This window comes from Homarus americanus, unplaced genomic scaffold (assembly GCF_018991925.1).
Source record: "Homarus americanus isolate GMGI-L3 unplaced genomic scaffold, GMGI_Hamer_2.0 scaffold50924, whole genome shotgun sequence".
Taxonomy (NCBI): domain Eukaryota; kingdom Metazoa; phylum Arthropoda; class Malacostraca; order Decapoda; family Nephropidae; genus Homarus; species Homarus americanus.
In genome coordinates this window covers 4,929,025-4,950,463 of record NW_024718094.1, presented here as the reverse complement: position 1 = coordinate 4,950,463, position 21,439 = coordinate 4,929,025, and the positions used below count along the sequence as shown (strand labels likewise).

At 40.8% G+C, this 21,439-nt stretch overlaps 1 protein-coding gene across 1 annotated transcript; it reads left to right on the top strand.

The window, feature by feature from the left end:
• Nucleotides 1–3,542: 3,542 nt before the first annotated feature.
• Nucleotides 3,543–20,840, top strand: LOC121859192 (chitin deacetylase 1-like). Its single transcript, XM_042355940.1, has 5 exons — nt 3,543–3,621; nt 14,989–15,142; nt 15,687–15,817; nt 18,389–18,538; nt 18,840–20,840. The coding sequence occupies exons 1-5, from the start codon at nt 3,576–3,578 to the stop codon at nt 19,991–19,993; spliced, it is 1,635 nt and encodes a 544-aa protein (XP_042211874.1). The 5' UTR covers nt 3,543–3,575; the 3' UTR covers nt 19,994–20,840.
• Nucleotides 20,841–21,439: the final 599 nt, after the last annotated feature.

Genomic DNA, 21,439 nt, shown 5'->3' with positions numbered 1-21,439 from the left:
ATCTGTGTGAGTGACTCAAGGTGAACATAATCAACATCCTCGAATCTATAGAGTTTTCCTCCAAGTAATAACTCAAGGACGACTCGATTGATCACTGTGTTTGTTCTCGTACATGACGGTGACGAAGGTGCTTCAGGCCGTCACCAACACTGAACACTGATCTATCATTGTTGAATTTCTATATCTCTCTCACTATGGCAGGCAAAACATATAAGAACAAAGTCCTGATATCCTACAGGCAGGTGTGGCTGGAAGGACCCTATACACCAAACCAACAATGGGCCCTGGATATTAACAGTTAGCATTAGTCACTCACCCTAAATTGCTCTGGACAACAAAATCTTAATCAAAGTTTTGCCGCTTCTGTGATGTATTGAATTATTTAATGAAAAAAAGGTAAAAATTAATATCACCACAACGTTTACGACTCTCACTTCACTGGATGATATAAAATCGGGTTTAACTTATTGTATTTGGTATTCGTGAAACAAATTTGATATAGTTACAAAATATGGCAGAAATAATGCTAAAATTCACACGCATATGGTTGTTGTTAAGTTATTGATTCAGTTTTTACACAAACTTGCGTCGCTCTTCACACCTTTAACCCCTTATGAACCACAAAGACCAAGACACTGTGATCATGGAAGTGGTTTACAAATGGGATGCAGCAGGATGGGGGGGGGGGGCAGGATACCAGGAGGGAGATGGGCAGGATATCATGGAGGAAGGGGGATAACATGGTCTTGGTGTTTCGTGGTTAACAGTCCTCAACAATCACTCATCAACGATATAATTCCAACTCTTCCTCAGATAATACCTATAGAAACCCTTTACAGCTACAAAAAATAATGAATATTGTTTATAGTACCAAATCTCACTCATAGATGGCGGTCATACCTACCATAATAAGAATGTACACACGGAAGAAGTGTATAAACAGTATATGAACAGCCAGTACACTTTGCACTCGCATGACTAAAGTGAGGCGAGTCTCGGCTCTTATCACGGTATTTCCCTCATGAAGTCTCAGATAGTCTCGGAAATTTGTTAAGATGATATTGCAACACGGAAGTAAGTGCACAATCAGTCATCATTTTAGGTAAGTGGAGATGAAAGACAATGCATGTGAAAGTGTATGATGATATAACTGTACTATACAATGTTATGTTATTCTAATATTTTGTTATACCGTATTTGTGTACTAATAGGTTGAAACTACTACTACTACTACTAAAACTATCAAACTGTCATTGACTAACTGTTTTACTACTACTACTTTTTTTTTTTAGCGTGGCCTCCAGCCTCCCCCAATGGCCACACCTTCGCCGCCATTTTATTACCTTAATATTAAATATCCTAATACATGAGTAGCTATCCTATCTGTGTTGAATTAGTTGAGCCGCAGATCTATGCGGCATTCAGTGACTGTAGCCTCATAGTCGATATCTGCAGCAGTTGTCGGCATTGGGGCAGAAGCTCTCGTTCCCCTGAGGTAGAGCAAAGCCGACCGAAGGAGAGAGAAAGACAGTCGACATCTCATCCAGGCGAACTTCTGGGCTGCTGCTTCTGTTCGGAGATCACCTCCGCGAGTCTGGCGTAGAAACATCTTGCACTTGGGCCCATCCCACCAGAGGTTGTGAACACTAGAGGAGTGAAGCTGCCTTGATCAACGTTTTGAATTCTCTCCCCATATGCCCTTTCTTGTCGTTCTCGTTCCTCCTGTGTGCAGCATCGAGAGCTAGGTTACGGTGACATGCGGCCATGGGATCAAAAATCCTGATGTCGAAGAAAGCTCGCTGTCCCCGCGTCCAGAATCCTCGAGCACTGATGTCAACACGGGCTTCGTTAGATGTGTTTGAAGTCCTATGTTGGAAGATCTCACCATCCAATGGAAGGAGGGTCGGTTCTACCATGACATCACGGCAGATTTCCTTCAACATATTTGCTGTGAGGTCCCTTACTTCGTCATGCCTCATGCATATGAAGCTCCCTTTCTTGCACACCATGGCGTACTACTACTACTACTACTACTACTACTACTACTACTACTACTACTACTACTACTACTACTACTACTAATAATAATAATAATAATAATAATAATAATAATAATAATAATAATAATAATAATAATAAACAAATATTAGACAATAAAAATAATACTAACAATAATCGCAAAATTTGATGATAATAAAAAAAAAAACAAGAACAGAAAAAACAAAAACAAAAATAACAACAGAGAAAAGTCAATAAAAAAACGCCAACAGTAATAACAACGGTGTTAATAGAGGTGAACAAGCAACAGTAAGACAATATAACAACAGAAACAACAGTATTCAAATCATCAACAAGTCTCCTTAACAGATATGACCAATAACCGGAATAACAACCAAAACAAGAAAAAACCCACAATAATAACATCAATAACATCAACAAAACATCACTAGACTAATAATAACAATAACACCGCCACCATCATGGACAACAGAAGACAAACAGAAGAAGAAATAACAACGGTAACAGATGATACAAACAGTGAAACAGAAAATACGAAAAAATAAACAATTGTAACCTGACCCGTTCCCCTAAAAACAGGTACAGTACAACAGACATCAATAACACCCATCCATAAGCAACAGAACTAACAGAAACAAACGGTTATACATCAATCTATTGCTATCACATAAAAACAGAAAATAATAATCACCTTTCACCTGAACTAACTGGTAATTAATGACATCCTTCCCTAACTGATGACTAAACTAATTATTATTCTTTATGTTCTGACCACATCTACGGTTATTACACTAAGTAATTAAGACTTGTGACTATCTTAGACAATTGACCTTTATTTGACCTTATTAGGGTAACCTGGCCTATGTCTCACTGTTGCTAGGATGAAAGTCTTGAACCCCTAGCCTAGGAAAGGGACGACAGTATACCCATTACCCATGTTAAAGGTCATGTGAGGTTGACAGGCCACTTGAGGTCATCCTGGCTGACCCTTGCTTGTTTACTAGATGGAGCAGAATAAAGTTATAGTCGTTAGGAAAGACAGAATAGACCTAAGAATTGCTAGGTGGGGCAGAATAGAGGTAAGAGTTGCTAGATGGGGCAAAATATAGCTAACAGTTGCTTGTAGGGGGAAATTAGTGTTGCTAGGTGAGGCTTGGCTATGACTGGGGCAGGAGGGATACAGGTGGGCGGGACTTGGAGGCGCATGGGGGCACTGGGTGGCTAGCTGGGGTAGTTAGGTGAGCCGCGTAAGGGCTGGGCGGAACGGGGCGCGGCAGGACTCACCCAGAAGTTTCGCCCCGGGGTACAGACGCTCACCATAGAGGATGACACCCGTAGAAGCTCTCATGTGTGTGTCGTAAAGGAAGGTGCGTAGGGGAGGGAGGGGGGAGGGAAGGAGGGAGGAAAGTCAGGAGGGAGGAGGGTGTCAGCCGTCAGTGAAAGTGTTGACCAGGAGGGGGGAGACTGCGCATGCGCTGTTCAGAGGCCAGTATATAGCGTGGTCGAGATGGGGCGGACTCTGGAGTAGGGACTGTCCAGACCAACACCACCACAAAATGGCCAGCGCGTTACTTGTATGGGGTGCAGTAGCAGTAGGCATCGGTGAGTGTGACCTCGTGACCTTGTGACCTCCGCGCGGCAGTGCCAAAGCCAACCTGACCTTTATTCTTACCTCACCTCTTTTCCTCACTCTCCCGTCCCCGCCCACTGACCTCAGCCGACCCTTAACCTGCCTTCCCTCCCCCTCCCTCCTACCTCCTCCCCCTACCCCTTTATGACCAGTTTTTGCGAGGTGTCACCACCCACCTACCCTAATCCACCCACCACCTAGTGCCCCGCCCATCAACAACCATCGCCTAGTGTGTGTGTGTGTGTGTGTGTGTGTGTGTGTGCATAGTGATGTAACATAACACACTCGTTTTGATAAATGCAAAGTGAAGACAAAAACTAATTACCATAAGTGCCTCGAAGGAATTATTTTTTTTGTGACATCGAAAATTAAAACAGTGAATAAGACGTGTTAGATATGGCTGTCACTCAACCAGGAGATAAGGCCGTATAGAGAAATGTAAAGGGTGATGTATAAATGAAGAAAATAATTCACCAATACGAAAACTTGGAATATTTGATAATAATACGTGGTCACTCTGAACGACTGACTGGCTTGTAGACGTAGGATGAAATAATAGCATACCTCATACAGTATACCATAATACAGTATAATTATGTAACTTACTACAGGCAGCATACCACGTGTACTATACCACATATAAAATACTCCAAACCACATCCAACATACCGAACACGGCATACCACATATAGCATACCACACATAAATCAAACCACATATAACACTCCACATATCGTATACTAGCATACAGGCACTTGGGGGATTATACTCACCTCTGAAAATAAAAACCATCAGAAAGTCGTATATTTTCATACTTTGATACACAACATCTAGTTCCCATACTTTGATATTCTAACACAAACCGATGTATTTCCTTTGGTTTAAAATTAAAATAACCTTTTTTGATATTTTTAGTACATGAAAAATATTAGCCAATTATTCTGATATTTTTAGTTCCACTTGAAAAATACTCAAGTAGTCGAATATTCTTTGGGGTCGACATGAAATATAAACACTTCCTTTGTCGTCTTTAGCTCGACATCAAATATAAAGTCACGCAGTTTGGCCGTAAATAGTTTTGTCGTGAAAGTTTGGGGACGTGTGAGCTTGAACCAGGAAATGAAGCCAGTGTGGACGACATCTGGACACGCACACACAGTACTGATTCTTATTAAATAATGACCTAAAACAACCACTCTAATTAGACAGTGACGTCATTACCCTTGATTCTAATTTTATTTGTTTAGAAAAATAATTTGAAAAAAAAAACGGAAATTTAAATATAAATCATAAATTTTTTCTGTAAAATTTTCGATATATCATTTTTTGTTAATTAGGTTCAATATTTAAAAGTTTACTAAGGAACCAAGGCAAAAAGAATTCAATACTTTAGACTTGTTGATAAGGCGGTAACGCGTACAGGGGGTGACCCATATAGGCCTAACGAGTGAGATGATTTATATAGGCCTATACACAGGGATGACCTACATAGACTGAATACATTATGGTTTAGGTTTAAGGCCGGGGAGCAGGCATAGGTAGGGTGAGAATAAACGTCGAATGGAGAAGAGAAAAGAGGAAGAGTGGAAGAGTGAATGGAGAGGTGATAAAGGAGGAAGAGGATAATAATTAAATGGGATAATGGCAGGGACAATAGGGGATAGGTGAGTAGGTTAGGTTAGGTGGATGGGTAAGGAGAGAAAAGATTGATCTTAACCTTCTACATATGGCTCCTACCTGAGGATATGCCATATACCTGTGACGCTAATGGGGTTTTGGTGTAACTGTTTTTTTCGTCTTTTTTTGTGTGTAGGAGGGGGGTGGAGGGGTGGTTTTGTGTTTGTGTTTGTTAATGATTTTTTTTTCTTATTGGGTTACTGGTATTATTCATATTGAAGTTTAATTATATATTATAAATTACAGTTTATTTATACATTCTTATATATATTTATAGATGTATGTATAAGCGCATGAAATCTCTTTCTCTCTCTCTCTCCTCTCTCTATCTCTCCTTCTCTCTCTCACTCTTTCTCAAGCTGTCTTTCTCGTTCATTCTCTCTCTCTCTCTATCACTCACCGCCCATCGTTCGGTCACACGCCCCCCCCCCCACCCCCCACACACAGTCTTTTGTGTTATGAACAGAATCAGAAAGCTGTAGAGAGACTGCTCACTCACTTAATCACCCACCGTGAGAAAGTGATCAACCACACCCACAAAAACTGTCACGCTAGCTTAACAGTGTGTCACCTTATGGGGTGTAGCGTGAGACATGTAGGTCACCCTCTGAGACATGCTGAGAGTGAGACATCTCGGTCATCCTCTGAGACATGCTGAGAGTGAGACATGTAGGTCACCCTCTAAGACATGCTGAGAGTGAGACATGTAGGTCACCCTCTAAGACATGCTGAGAGTGAGACATGTCGGTCACCCTCTAAGACATGCTGAGAGTGAGACATGTAGGTCACCCTCTAAGACATGCTGAGAGTGAGACATGTCGGTCACCCTCTAAGACATGCTGAGAGTGAGACATGTAGGTCACCCTCTAAGACATGCTGAGAGTGAGACATGTCGGTCATCCTCTGAGACTCGAGTTTAATGTGAGACATGCTGGAAAAGACACACATTAACCAGCCACTGAGACATTACATGAGATCCTTAGAATGAGACATATTCATCAACCTCTAAAACATTCTAAAGCTATAAGACATACAAAGAATGAGACATACAGAGCCGCAAAGAAATACTACTAAAATTGGGAAACAGAGAGACATATTTATCACCTACTGAGACATGTCAAAAAATAGGAGACTGAAACATATCAGCCACAGACATAGTAACTAAATATTTTCCAACGAACTTGAACACAAAAAAATAATCACAAAACTAAGAAAAAATACTGATTAGACATGAATTTAACACAAGAATGACTTTATAGTATTGCAAAATTGACTGTGTGTTGCATAGATGTTGCGAGAATTTTTTTTTTGTCCTATAGGTGAAATAAGTTTTGAATGATGAATGAACGAAAAAAAACCCCGAATTACTAATTGGTGAAAATTAAAAAATTACCCATAATAAATCAAGGTAAGAAGGAAGGAGAGATAATGAACGTAGAGAAGGAAATGCAATAAATCAAGGAGATGGGCGTAATACAAATAACTAATAAACCTCGATTATTTTTTTTCTTTTCTTAGTTTTGCAAATTTCATGACCTTCCCATGAACTCAAAATTTCCATCTTGAGTACAATGTCATCACTTTGAGTACAATGAATTAGGCTATTGTGTAATTTTTTTTATTCCCTTGAGTACGATGCTAACCACATAAGTCATCGTACTCATGGGGTTCCGTTACCGTATGTCATCGTACTCAAAGGGTTAAGTTATCGTACTCAATGTTTTTTTCACTGTATTCAAAGGGTAAAGTTATCACACTCAATGTTTATGTTCTCGTACCTAAAAGCTTAAAGTATCGTACTCAAAGGTTTGTTACCGTACTCAAAGGGCTAAGTTATTGTACTCAATGTTTATGTTATCGTACTTAAAAGTTTAAATTATCATACTCAAAGGTTGATGTCATCGTATTCAAAGGTTTGTTACCGTACTCAAAGGACTAAGTTATTGTACTCAATGTTTATGTTTTCGTACCTAAAAGTTTAAAGTATCGTACTCAAAGGTTTGTTACCGTACTCAAAGGGCTAAGTTATTGTACTCAATGTTTGTTATCGTACTTAAAAGTTTAAATTATCATACTCAAAGGTTGATGTAATCGTACTCAAAGGTTCATGTCATCGTACTCAAGGGTAGTCTTAATCGTACTCAAGAGTTCATGTCATCGTACTCAGGGTTAATCATCATCGTACTCAAAGGTTCAATATCATCGTACTCAAGGATTAAAAAAAAATTGTGGAAAGCAAACGAGAAAAACAGTAGACACTTATTGACCAAGTTTTCATCACCCATTACCGCCCCCCCCTTCCCCGGACCATGACCACAAGAGAGCAGCTTTATGGGGAAACTTTACATACAATTTCGTCATTTTGGCGTAACGTGTGGTCACTTCTGGTTACGCCACTGAGCTACAATGTGACACAGTGTCCAGCCGGCGTAGCGTAGAGTATGGTTTGTACCCGCCCTCCCTCCTCCTCTCCACCTGGACTGATGAAATTTGGAGCCCATTCAGCATAACGCACGACGCCCTCTCATTCAAACACTATATACGCATTTTGTAGTGAGAGATAGACTGGCGTATTCCTCAGCAGTGTTCCAGTCATAAGGTGTAATTAACAAAAGCTCTTTATGTAGTTCTAAAGGGGAAGGGTCATTAGACACGAGGGTGGAGGGGACGTTGTTGAAATGTAAACAAAGGTTCCGTTTATACACTGAGTTAACTAAAGTCTCTTAAAAAACTGAGAAATGAAAATAAATTGTCATGGGATGGGACAAAACATAGACGGTGTTCTTGAGGAAACAGTTGTTACTAGTATTGGAAAAGGAGAATGATGATACAACTTTAATCTGTGTCAATCTTCTGCTGGTTTTAGCCTTTTCTTCCTTTCCTTTCCTTCCCTCTCTCTTTTCCTCTCCTTCCCTCTCTCTCTCTTCCTTTCCTTCCCTCTCTCTCTCTTCCTCTCCTTTCCTCTCTCGCATCCTCTACTTTCCTCCCTCTCTTCCTCTACTTTCCTCCCTCTCTCCACCTCTTCTTCCCCTCCTCTTTTCATCCCCTTTCATTACCCATTTTCTCTCCTCCTCCTATCACCCCCCCCCCCTCATTTAACCACTTCCTATATTTGATCATATCTGGGCAACATAATATATACGTGGGGAAGGGAAAGAGGATCACACACACACACACACACACACACAAACATTTTCTTCTTCATCTTCTTATCTCTCTCTCTCTTTCTCTCTCTCTCTCTCTCTCTCTCTCTCTCATTCTCTGTCCCTTTTCCTGCATCATTTCTTTGTTAATCTAGTTTTTTCTTTCCTTCCCTCTCTTTTCATTCTCTCTCACTCCATAATTATATAACACCACATTCATCCACTAGTCATCATTCACCATCATCACCACTAACATCAGTCATTAGTCACTACCATTACTACCACTCACCACCACCACAATCATCACCATCACCACTCACCACCATCATCACTATTACTACCACCACCACCACCACTACCTACCACCACTACCTACCACCACTACCTACCACCACTACCTCCACCACTACTACCACCACTCACCACTACTACCACTACCACCACCACCCACACAGTCACTCTGAGTGTGGCAAGAACGTCACAGTTAACGATGACAATTAATCGACTGTATCTTTTACTTCACACTTCTGACTCTTATGATTGCTCACTGACCTGAGAAGCGGCCATGATGGTAGCACAGGGTCATGGTGGGAAAGGAATGGAGAAAATGGGAGGAAAAATGGGAAATTGCAATGGGGAAAATGGAGAGAGAAGATGGGATGGAAAAGGAAAAGAGGGAATGGGAAGGGAGAAAAGGAAAGATAAAAAAAATGGAAGAATGAGGAAGAAAAAAGGGGGAGGGAAATAGCGTGTTAAGTAGGTATGTGTGTGTTAAGAATCCGTGTAGTAGAAGTGTTAAGTAGGTTTATAAGCAAGAGTTAAGTAGGATTGTGTTAAGTAATCGCATAGCGGCATACAAGAGAAAGCATTAAGCGGCGTAATCACCAGATGAAACTCCTATAGTCGATGTAAATTTAAACCCAACTCCCAAAACATTCGAATATAATATCCCCTTAAAATGACTTACAGTAAAACACATCTAGCAAACGGGACAATCTCAGCTCAATTTCGAATCCTATGTTGACGTTTAAGGCTACATGAAACAGATAGATACGTCCTTAAGGGAAAAACAAAAATAAACGCGTTTACATACGAGTTTTTTAGTATCCGACAGGTGTTTTAGTGACAAGATATTATAGGAAAATTAAGTTCCTTGGATATGTTTCTTCTGTTTCTACCTGGAGGCGAAAATTTACGTACGACTATTTGAAAATCCTTCAGATATTACCGACATTATACACCCTGGCTGGTTACAATGTGATGTAAGAGTCTTCGTCACGCCAACAGTGGCCAAGTACCGCCATTTGATACATCTCACATGAAAACAAAAACAAAGCTCAGGCGAACTCTCTACGAGGAATTTAATTTAATTTATAGATATTTAGTTAATATACTGTAAGCTTGATGGTACATAGCAAAGTACAGCCGTGATAACTTAATAGAACAGAATAATGAGAGAGAGAGAGAGATCGCGCCTCTCTCTCTCTCTCACACATCACACTAGATATCAAGCACAGTCGTAGTGATTTACTGAACATTAGCGGTCTACGATGAAGGACATAAAATGACAAGCAGAAATATTGTATAAAAATATTTTCACTCATGTGTAAAGTGCCTCAAATATCTTGCTGTGCGTGTGTGTGTAACTGTGTATTTCGAGTACATTTGCACACAATCTCAGCTTGAAAGTATAACGCGGTAATCTTAGCTTTTACGTGTGCGTGTGTGTATTAATAGTATGTGTACAGGAAATCATAGCATGTGCACAAACGTATTATACTTGAGTGAATTTTGAGACCAAACGCACATAATCTTACTCTTTATATGTGCGTATGTAATCTTGGCATGCTTGTACGCAATCTGGTAATGTACATTGTGTGTGTATATGTCCACAATTATTATGCTTGTATGAATATCGAGGGTATGTACACGTACTCTTAACCTGTATGTGTGCGTGTGTGTAGTTCGAATGCCTGGTGACCTGTGGTGTAATGGTAAGCATGCTCACCTCGCAAGCGAGCGGACCCGGGTTCGATCCAGGGCAGAGTGAAACTATGGGCAAGTTTCTTTATACCATTTGCCTCTGTCTACCCAGCAGTAATTGGGAACCTGGATGTTAAAAAAATGCGGATCGTGTTCCGGGGTAATGGTTAGCCAGTGAAGTTGGTGAGCTGTCCGGTCTTTTCGGACTATTCCTTGACACTGGGTCATGCAGCTTGTTAACTCAGGGTGTGGTTGTTATGTTGGCGACACCCGTGTATACTTTCCTTTAAGTACAGTAGCTCAAACAACTATCTGTGCAGGTGGGGGTCGATATGCTCCGAAATTTTACGTGTGACTGGTGACAGCCCTCATATACCAAAATTTATCGTCCATGGTCTCATATTGTTTCCCACAAAGTATGCACCGATAGTTGTTTTAGCTACTGTACATGCTCACTTCCAGTGCATAATGCAACATGCTGTTAACCTTAGACTATATTCGTGTGAGTGACTGCATTATAAAACAAATTATTACCATGTAAGCATCTCAATCATTCGGTGATTGGCTGACAGCAAAACTGACGTCACTATTTATGACGTCATTCAAGAAGAAAACTAACATTACTGAGGAAGAACGGTGAAAATAAATCTTATTCCAAGCGGCTGTGATTAAATACATTTCATACATTTTCAGGCCACATATTACATCTTAAGCACACATGATAATTTACGCTTATTATCATTAGCAGAGATAATTCGATTATTGTTCGTCTCACTTGGAATTCTGAAGTTCATTCCGGTATTTATATTCCAACCGACAAGTTCAAACCTCAAACGTGGAAAGTAGGTGATACCGATAATTGTTTCGTGTAGACCAATGGTACAGTTTTATATTATCGACAACAGTTAACCTATTCTGAGGATGAGTGACCATAACAGTCACCGGTACGTCATTTAGTAACACTTAACAACTAAAAGATGAAATAACTACAGGTGAGATAACGAGTTAATTAAGTTGAGGTTGCCAGAGCTCACGAAAATTAGGGCAGTTTTGGTTAGATATTATTTTAGCTTCTATTGTTAAACTTTGAGAGAGAGAGAGGAAGAGAGATAGGAAATGAAAAATAAAGACATACAGAAAGATAAAGATCAGAAAGAAAAAAGAAAAGAGACAGAGAGAGACTTTCATCCTAACACATCGTTACCATATCACTCAGGACTGACAGATCCACCACATTAAAGTACCGTTGAAACCATTACCAAAGAGGGTGTTACTGTACGGCACTCCTCCTCCCCATCACTATTGGAGAGTTTGTGTATAAAGATCACTTTCTAAACCTGTGTTGAAATCTCCAGCCTCAACCCTAGTACCTACGAGTGCTCTTCCTCTCTGCCTCAGGGCTTGGTTGTCTGTCTGGACCATAAGTTTGAAGTGGGACAAAAATTTTTAACACAGTACAGACAGTGAGGATGAAGAAGCCGGCGTTGGTATGTATAATGTGTTGTGTGATGTGTATAAAAGGTAATTATTTTTGTTTCTTATTAACTTTTGTTCTAATAATTTACATGGAATATTTTTGTTTTATTATGATTTCGGTTTGAATTTTAATTGCTGTTGACGTGCGATACTTTAGAGAAGATTTGACATAACTCAGAGTAGATCTTATTTACTCAGCTTAAAGGAATGTACACTGTTGAGTAATTTTTTTTTTATTAATTACCCCTCCAAAAAAATTTAAATTTAATTCCCAACTGACCTATTGTAATGACGTCAAATTTCCTCGTCATGAACAAAACTATAAAGACCCTTATAGCAAAAACTATATAATCAACAGCGGATTGAACAAACAATCTTAAGTAACTTGATATTTGTAAAAAACATACAATACAACACACGATCCATAACATATCCAACATTTCGAGAAGAAAAAAAAATCATCGGTTATAACCCAAATTACAATACGAACATCTACTATCCATCTAAATATTTCACAAGATTTGACGTAAAATTCTAAAGTTGACGGACGGAGAAGCATGAGATATAACAAAAAATAACCTGATTAATGAATTTGGGATGTGTTTTATTAAGGTAAAAACAAATAAAAATAAAAATAAAATCTGACTAAGGAAGAACATCATAGTAACAAAAAAAATAACAGCATAATGAAAAAACAAATCACAGTACAGGAACTATTGGAGAAATGGAAAGCGCGCGACCCGTGAGGAGTAAACAAAACACGCAATTGGCCGCTGGCATAACTTTCTTCCCAAGACGAACAACGCTACTTAAGTTTACAGGAATCAAGCATCACTGAACACATTATTACCCCTCCCTATAACCTGACCATCATGAGTAAATCCTCCTGGAAATAATAAATCTGATCACGAGTTATTTGTAGTTTAGTAACAGTCACGACCTAGTAACAGACGAGGTAAGAGGGACGGGGGTGGATGGGGGGAGGGTGGCGTTACTAAGGGGGGGGGGGCGAATTACCGACCGTCTGGCAGGAGGCGAGACTCGGTGAAAGTGAAAGTTAAGTAGCTCTCGATTACCTGTCGCCCATAGCCTCCCCCTCGCCACCCATAGCTTTCCTTCTGCCGCCCATAAGTGACTAGTAGCCTGCCACCCATGATTTGACCATACCCCATATATGCTTAGCCAATTTCCTTCCTTATAGCCACTCAAAGCCCATGTTCAAACTGTTTGTGTGTGTGTGTATGAAAAAAATCAGAGAAAGTATATGCGAAAACCAGAGAAAGTATATGCGAAAGCAAGGGAAAGTATGTGCAAAATCAGAGAAAGTATATGCGAGAACCAGAGAAAGTATGTGTGAAAGTCAAAGAGTGTAATATCCATGGAAAGCAAGTGCGAAATTTTCAGAGAAAGTATGTGAGGAATTTAGTGAAACTATGTACTGCAGAACAGAGAAAGTATGGATGATAGCCAAGGAAAACAAGTTGAAAATTAAAGGTGTGTGTGTGTGTGTGTGTGTGTGTGTGTGTGTGTGTGTTTATACCAAAACCTAAAAATTTTGTAAATTAAGTAAAAAATTAAATTAAATCAATGAAGAAAATTATTCAAGTTTAAAAAAAAAACGAATCCAAACAAACTATGAAATCCAGACAAAATTGTAAAGAAACGGAAAAGGATAAAACGAGCGAAAGGAGAGACAGAGAGACAAACAGAAGGTAAAAACAAATATCTGACAGAAGCGGTACGATTAGATTAAGAAACGGAGAGTAATTAAAAAATACCACGAGAAAGAAGAGAAGAGAGAGACATAACCTCAGGACACACCCATAAAACAATGATGGTCTCTACCTCCACTCTCAGCCCTTATCTATGTCCTCCCCTCCTACCCTCCCCCCCTCCTACCCTCCCTCCCTCTATCGGTGGACGAGTGTAAGAAATGGTCCAGAAGGAAAAGCGAGAGAGCGAAATCTTTTAAAAACAAAATGAGACAAAGATAAATTGAAACCAAAGAGAAAATAGAGAGAAAGGTTGAAGAAAGGAAGAGAGACAGACGAAAATACCGAGAGAGAGAGAGAGCGAGAGAGAGAATGAACAAGAGGAAGAGAAAGAGAGAGAGAGAGAGAGAAATATTACCAATAAATTGCATTATATTCTGAAAATAAATTGAGATTGTAGGTAGGAGGTAAGAATGGGTATTAAAAAGATGAGTAGGGTAAAGGGATAATAGGGGAAAATAGGAAAGGTAATTGGGGAGGGAGTAATAGGTGTAATGGGGATAAAAGGGCGAATAGGGAGAGTTTGTGGTTAGGTTAGGTGGTAAAAGATAGGAAGTGAGGAGGAATGTATTTATGTAATGTTTAGGAATAATGGGGTAAGGTTTCTCTCTCTCTCTCTCTCTCTCTCTCTCTCTATGACGTCATGCGAGTAATTACCAGAAAGACGTTGAACTATGAATTATTAATATTATATTTTTTTTTAAGGGGATTAGCCCACCCGGGCACAGGTCATTGACCTACATCAGAGCCTGGAGGGCGTAATATAATAATAATAATAATAATAATAATAATAATAATAATAATAATAATAATAATAATAATAATAATAATAATAATAATAATAATAATAATAATAATTAATAAAATAAAATAAAAATATGATACTAATAATAATAAATAAATACAAAAATGAAAAAATCAACCAAGAGTGAGAAACGACAGTATGTATGTTGTGTTGTCAAAGTAAGAGAAACAATTGAGACCCTGCAATTGTGTGTAAATGAGGCAGAAAGTCAGATCAGCAACCTGGGACTTGGTCACAATTTATGTGATGCCATAGTTACAATAACATCACACACTCTTCGTTCAACTCTATCATTTACCTCCCTCACGTATTCTCTAACCTTCTCTCCCCTTTCTTATCTCCCTCTCCATCCCATCATCAATTCCTCCCTCCCAATTCCACCACCAACCTAACTTCAATATTAAAACTTCAGTATGAACCCTAAGGCTATTATAACATCCAATTCAACACAACCCGTCAATTGCTGTCTCCTTTCTCTTACAGCACAAGGTTTAGACAGCCCAGAGAGCCACAGACAGAAGAGACAGCTCACCAACTCCTTCGACCTGCCTGCCACAACAGAGGAATTATGTCTCAACAAAGGCAGCGAGGAGTTTTTCCGTCTACCTGATTTTAATGATTGTCGGGATGTGTTCAGGAGAGAGAGAGAGAGAGAGAGAGAGAGAGAGAGAATTAACTTTGAAACATTAACCTTGAACTTGAAATTTACCTTTATCTTGTTATTTGAATTTGATCTTCGCACACACACACACACACACACACACACACACACACACACACACACACAGAGTCCATTTTTAACACCTCCTTTTACCTATTTGAACCCCCATAAGGTCCCTATTATAAACGCCTATTAACCTATTTCAGTTTGAACCTGAGTCTATTCCTTCTGTGTCCTATTCTGTCTTTTTCAGTCCCTTTCACCCTATTCTGTTCCGTCTTGCTCCCTTTTCTATTCCTTTTGATCAATTTGGTCATATTTTAAAGTGCCCCTGACCTATTTTTTTTACCCCTTTTCAACTTATTTAATGACCTCGTTTGACCTCATGTGCCCACCAGGTGAAACAAGAGCAAGGTGACCTTTTCTACTGAATTTAAATCCGATCAAATCACATTTTAAGGCTCCGTGAATTTGTTTTTATCCCTTTTCAACCTATTTAATGACCTCTTGTGACTTCTAGGTGCGACAGGGGCGGGGTGAACGGGCCTATCCGCCTGGCAGCTGTGCGATGTCCGACGGGTCTGGTCTTTGACGTGGACAGGCAGGTGTGCGACTGGAAGCGACGCGTCAAGAACTGCGACAAACTGGAGAGTGAGTAAAATACACCACTGTTTTGTCCCTGTTGTCTGTTAAGGGGGTCTTCTGTTGTCTGTTGGTGGACTTCCGTTGTCTGTTGGTGGACTTCCGTTGTCTGTTGAGATTCTTCTGTTGAGGTCTTTTTTTTATCTCTTAAGGTACTTCTTTTGTCCATTGAGTCTTCTGTTTTCAGTTGAGGGACTTTTATTGTCTGTTGAGAGATTTCTGTTGTCTGATGATGGAACCTCTGTTGTCTGTTGAAGGTCTTCCGTTGTCTATTAAGGGACTTCTGTTGTCTGTTGAATCGTCTGTTGTCTATTAAGGGACTTCCGTTGTCTTTTGATGAACTTCTGTTGTCTGTCGAGGGACTTCTGTTTTCTGTTGAGGGGCTTCTGTTGTCTGTTGAATCTTCTGTTGACTATTAAGGGACATCTGTTGTCTGTCGAGGGACTTCTGTTGTCTGTCGAGGGACTTATGCTGCCTGTTATCTTCTGTCGTGTTGACGCGAGTGTGTTGTTGAATACAGCCCCACAGCCCCTTCACTAGCTGATGTTTTTGACACCAGAGAGAGACACCAGCTGACAACAAAACAATCTGTCCCATGCTTATGTAAACCGTATTTTAGACTCCCATATGTCCTGACCTCACAATACACTATGTCAAATATTATAGAAAAGTGCATTATAGACCCTCGTGTGTCCTGACCTCACAACAATACACAATTTTTCATGACCTCTTAACAATGCTTTCTCAAACACACGCTTTAGTGAGGCTTACTTCAGACACAACACAACACACACACTAGCGGTTCAAAATACACCTTATACCTCATACACACAACACATACTATACAATGTTGCACTAATACAAAATAAAACAAACATATGCCTCTACTACATACAAAAGATGATGTGGTATTATGAAACAGTGATCCTCAAGAGCTTTTGTTTTGCCATCAATATGTCATCTCTAACTGTACTTTCATGTCCGTCTGTGCTATTGTTTATGACTTAACCGACTGAGATGATAAGAGGTAATGTGCTTTGTCCCGAGCTTACAATACTGGAGTTCAGATTGATTTGTGTCCTGTTTAAACATCCAGGATAGGTTGGACTTGGGGTTAAAACATTAAAATCAGTAATATCGTAGAGTAACTCGTGTCAGGGTTGAAACATGTATCTTGTGAAGGTGAGGGTGAGGGTAAGTGAGTGTGGGTGTGGGTGAATGTTTGTGAGTGATAGGGTGAGTGTGGATGAGTGTAATTATGGTCTGAGGGCGAGAGATTGAATGAGGAGGATGGAGTGCAATGAAGGAATGTAGGGAGTGGAGGGCGGATGAAAGATCAGCTGCCACCAAACCACATTTCAATCTATGAAGAGGTCAACACAGTGCTACGCCCACCTGAGTCATATGAACGATTACCTGTTTATGTTTGAAGTACTAGATCGACCTTATAAACAAGAGTGAAATATTACCTTTCCCCTTCAACATATACGGCAATATAGTGTTATACCTCTTGGGTCGAATGGTCGTTTATCTGTATGAGTCATCAATAATGTTGGTCTTACAGTCAAATAAACAATAACACCCTCTTACACCATAAGATAAACACCAATATAATGCCACACTTACAGAGTCATATAAGCGAAAATCAGTGCATTACATAAGGGATTTTTGTCCTTATAGAGATCCGAGACAAATACCTTTCTTTCCACAGGATGAGAATATCAATTAGTTTATATTGGTGACTCGTCAAACTAAGAAATTGTTTGCAGTTTATATCTCAGAATTCGCGGGTTTACTCGGAATCATTTTGTGTGGAATTTCCTCTAGGACTTTAGCACACGACTTTACAAACTTGTTTTGATTTGTTTTCTCTGAAATTTCTTATATCATCACCACATATAATCATCTCATCTTATTTACACTCTGAAAGAATTATATATACTACCTTATTACCCTTATTATAATCCCTATCTTATTTACTAATCTTTTAACATTATTAAGACTTAAATAAAATATGAATGTTATAATATCCAATAACTCCAGAGTGTACTATTATTATTACTTAAAAAAAACAATTTAGGAATTTTACTTACAACTTCACATATTGACCAAGAGAGAGAGAGAGAGAGAGAGACAGAGAGAGAGAGAGAGAGAGAGAGAGAGAGCATTTGAAGGAGTAAACAAGTATGAAGTAACAGTGTGGGAGGCTATCATCAAGTGCTGTTGAGTAACTTCCTCAGCACACTCTTCACCAGCCCGGGGGAGGAGGAGGAGGGGGGGGTGAAGGTGGGTGGAAATGGAAGATGGAGGTGGATGTGGATGGGTGAAGAAAGGAAGGATTAAAGGTTGGTGTTGAGGGGGGGGGGGAGGGAGGGAGAGAAGGGCAAGTGAGTGTGGGTAGATGAGAAAGGCAATGACCAATCTGCCCGAACAAGACTGGAGTGGACGGCCGTGGTCCCCAACCCTCAGACCTGTTAACGCACCTTGATTGATTGATTGATTGATTGATTGATTCTCTCTCTCTCTCTCTTTTTTAAATATCAGAAAGTCCAACTAATCTCCTCAGTTCCTCTCCATTAGAGCCGCCCAAGCCCAAGCCACTGTTCAACACGGACGAACCAATCTGTCCAGCGAAACAACTAGCCTGCGGAGACGGCCTCTGCCTCGCCAAGGAACTCTTTTGTGACGGAAACGTCGACTGTGATGACGGGTCCGACGAGAACGCTTGCAGTGAGTTTATCGGGTTTGTGATTGGTTTTTGAGTTACTTTAGTGAGTCTGCCGAAATGTGATTGGCTTAAAGAGATTCTAACAACCGGAACAGCTGCGTTAATAGTTTTCATGTGAGCCCGACTTGGGGTTTTATATACAGTTAATACTCCGGATGGACCTTGAGTTGTCTAGGTAAACAAATATCCAAACACAAGCACATTCGCACACGCTAAATACATGAACACGCAGAACACACACACACACACACACACACACACACGTATGTTAATTTATCAATCATTAACAATGTTTCTACGCAGGTGTGGACGAGGACCCCAACAGTGCTCCCGAGTGTGACAAGCAGCAGTGTGTTCTACCTGACTGTTTCTGTTCGTCCGACGGCACGAGGATCCCCGGCAACCTAAACCCGACAGACACGCCCCAGATGATCACTATGACCTTCTCGGGCGCCATCAACATAGACAACGTGGACCTTTACCAGGAACTTTTCAACGACGAACGGAAGAATGCTAACGGGTGCCAGGTGAAGGCCACCTACTTCGTCTCCCACAGGTACACCAACTACTCCGCTGTCCAGGAGCTCCATCGTAAAGGTCATGAAATCGCGGTGTTTTCCATCAGTAACCACGATGACCCTGACTACTGGACTTACGGCAACTACGACGACTGGCTCACCGAGATGGCCGGCGCCAGGCTCATCATCGAGAGGTTCGCCAATATCACCGACAACTCAATCATCGGGGTCCGTGCGCCGTACCTGAGGGTTGGCGGCAACACCCAGTTCGAAATGATGACTGATCAGCTGTTCATCTACGATGCTTCCATCACGGCCCCGCTGAGCAGTGTGCCTCTCTGGCCCTACACCATGTACTTCAGAATGCCACATAAGTGCCACGGCAACGCTCAGAACTGTCCTTCCAGGTCCCATCCAGTCTGGGAGATGGTCATGAACGAGCTCGACCGTCGGGACGACCCCGCCTTCGACGAGAGACTCCCTGGTTGCCACTTCGTCAGCTCGTGTACCAACATCCGTACCGGGGAACAGTTAGCCCATTTCCTGGAACACAACTTCAATCGTCACTACAACACCAACCGCGCGCCTCTGGGCCTCCACTTCCACGCCGCCTGGCTAGAGAGCAACAAGGATTTCAAGAAAACCCTCATCAAGTTCATAAACGAGAAAACCTCCCAGAACGACGTTTATTTCGTCAATCTACTGCAAGTGATCCAGTGGATGCAGAACCCCACAGAAATCGCCGCCATTAAGGACTTCGCCGAGTGGAAGGAGAAGTGTGACGTGAAGGGTCTTCCACATTGCTCTCTGCCCAACTCCTGCGGCCTCAAGAGCCGAGAACTCCGGGGCGACACCCACAACCTCTTCACCTGCATGGACTGCCCTCGCAACTACCCCTGGCTCCTTGACCCCACCGGCGACGGCCTCGACCTCGTGTAAACCTACAAAATGATCATGCTGAGACAGTCACAACTACTGGCTGCCACACCCACAGGAGACAAAACCCCCGGTCGTGTTGTAATGATCCCCCCCCCCCTCCCAATGTGGTTCATCCCAACCCAATCAGTATAGAATCTAGTCCTTTATTGAGGGGCCTGGTGCCTGATCCATTCATTGTTCACACACCTACCTAATACCTCCCCCACACTCCGGTACACTGAACAACTTTGCACTTTCGCATGAACTGTTTACTGGTGAATGTTCCCAAGAGGTTTGGAGTTTATTTACTGTCACATGAACACAAGACTCAAACCTGTTGTTATTGTACTGTACTGTCAGCCCAAACCCAGACACTTTCACAATAAAACACCTTTCACTACACTCACAGTCAGTCACACTAGCTTAGTCTTTTATTCACGTCGTACTACAGTTCCCATTTCCTTAATTATGTATTAATTCTCTCTTCCTTACCACTAAGTTCATCATCTTTTTCCACCCTTTTTCTTTTCTCCTTCTTTTCTTTATTAATTTGAAATATATTCTCTCTCTCTCTCTTGATCTATTTCACTTACTTTCTCTTCGCCTTTTCCTCCATTCCACTCTCTCGGATCATCAATATTTCTGCACTTCCTTCCTTACATATTCCTTCTCTCTCCTCTCACCATTGTTCCCATTTTTCTCCCTTTGACTCTTATCGTCTTTCACTTCTCCTACTCCCTTAACCTTTCCCTCTCGCCTTCATCTCTCACTCATCTCCTAAGACGCGTCATTCTCTCTCATACGTCTCTCACTCTCTATCTTCTCCCTCACCTACCTCCCTTTCTCCACCCTCACCTCTCACCTTATATCTAGCCTCACCTCTCACATCCCCTCTCCACCCTCACCTCTCACCCTCACCTCACATCCCCTCACCTCTCACACCCCCTCTCCACCCTCACCTCACATCCCCTCTCTACCCTCACCTCTCACCCCCTCTCCACCCTCACCTCTCACTGCCTGTTTTACTTACCATCGTGTAGGTCTTTACTTAACAACTAAGTCAATTTCTAAATGTACGATTCTTCACCAACCACTTATATGATTTCTAAGTGTGTTCTACTTAAATGGTAATTCTTATGGGCATTCTCTTTGCCACTTAAACGATTTCTACTTAAAATGATTCCTCATGTTTATTACGTATTTCTGAAAGTGGTTTATAAGTGTTCTAATTAAGATAATTCTTAAGCCTATTTCACTCTCTACTTAAATCGACTGATGCAAGTGTTCTACAAAGGAAGTTTCCAAATGTATGCTACTTAACACTTATTGATGCTTAAAGTCGTTCCACTCACAAGGTCTTTAAGTACATTCTGCATACATTAAATTTAAGGGTGTTTTAATGAGTCATTTTCTAAGAGTATTCTACTTACTACTACAAACAGTTTGCAAGTGTGTTTCTATAATATT

Coding starts and splice junctions, on each gene's coding strand:
- LOC121859192 (XM_042355940.1), top strand. CDS start 3,576: ATGGCCAGCGCGTTACTTGTATGGGGTGCAGTAGCAGTAGGCATCG. Junction 15,143..15,686: donor GATTGTCGGGATGTGTTCAG/GAGAGAGAGAGA, acceptor TGTGACTTCTAG/GTGCGACAGGGGCGGGGTGA. Junction 15,818..18,388: donor GAACTGCGACAAACTGGAGA/GTGAGTAAAATA, acceptor CCTCTCCATTAG/AGCCGCCCAAGCCCAAGCCA.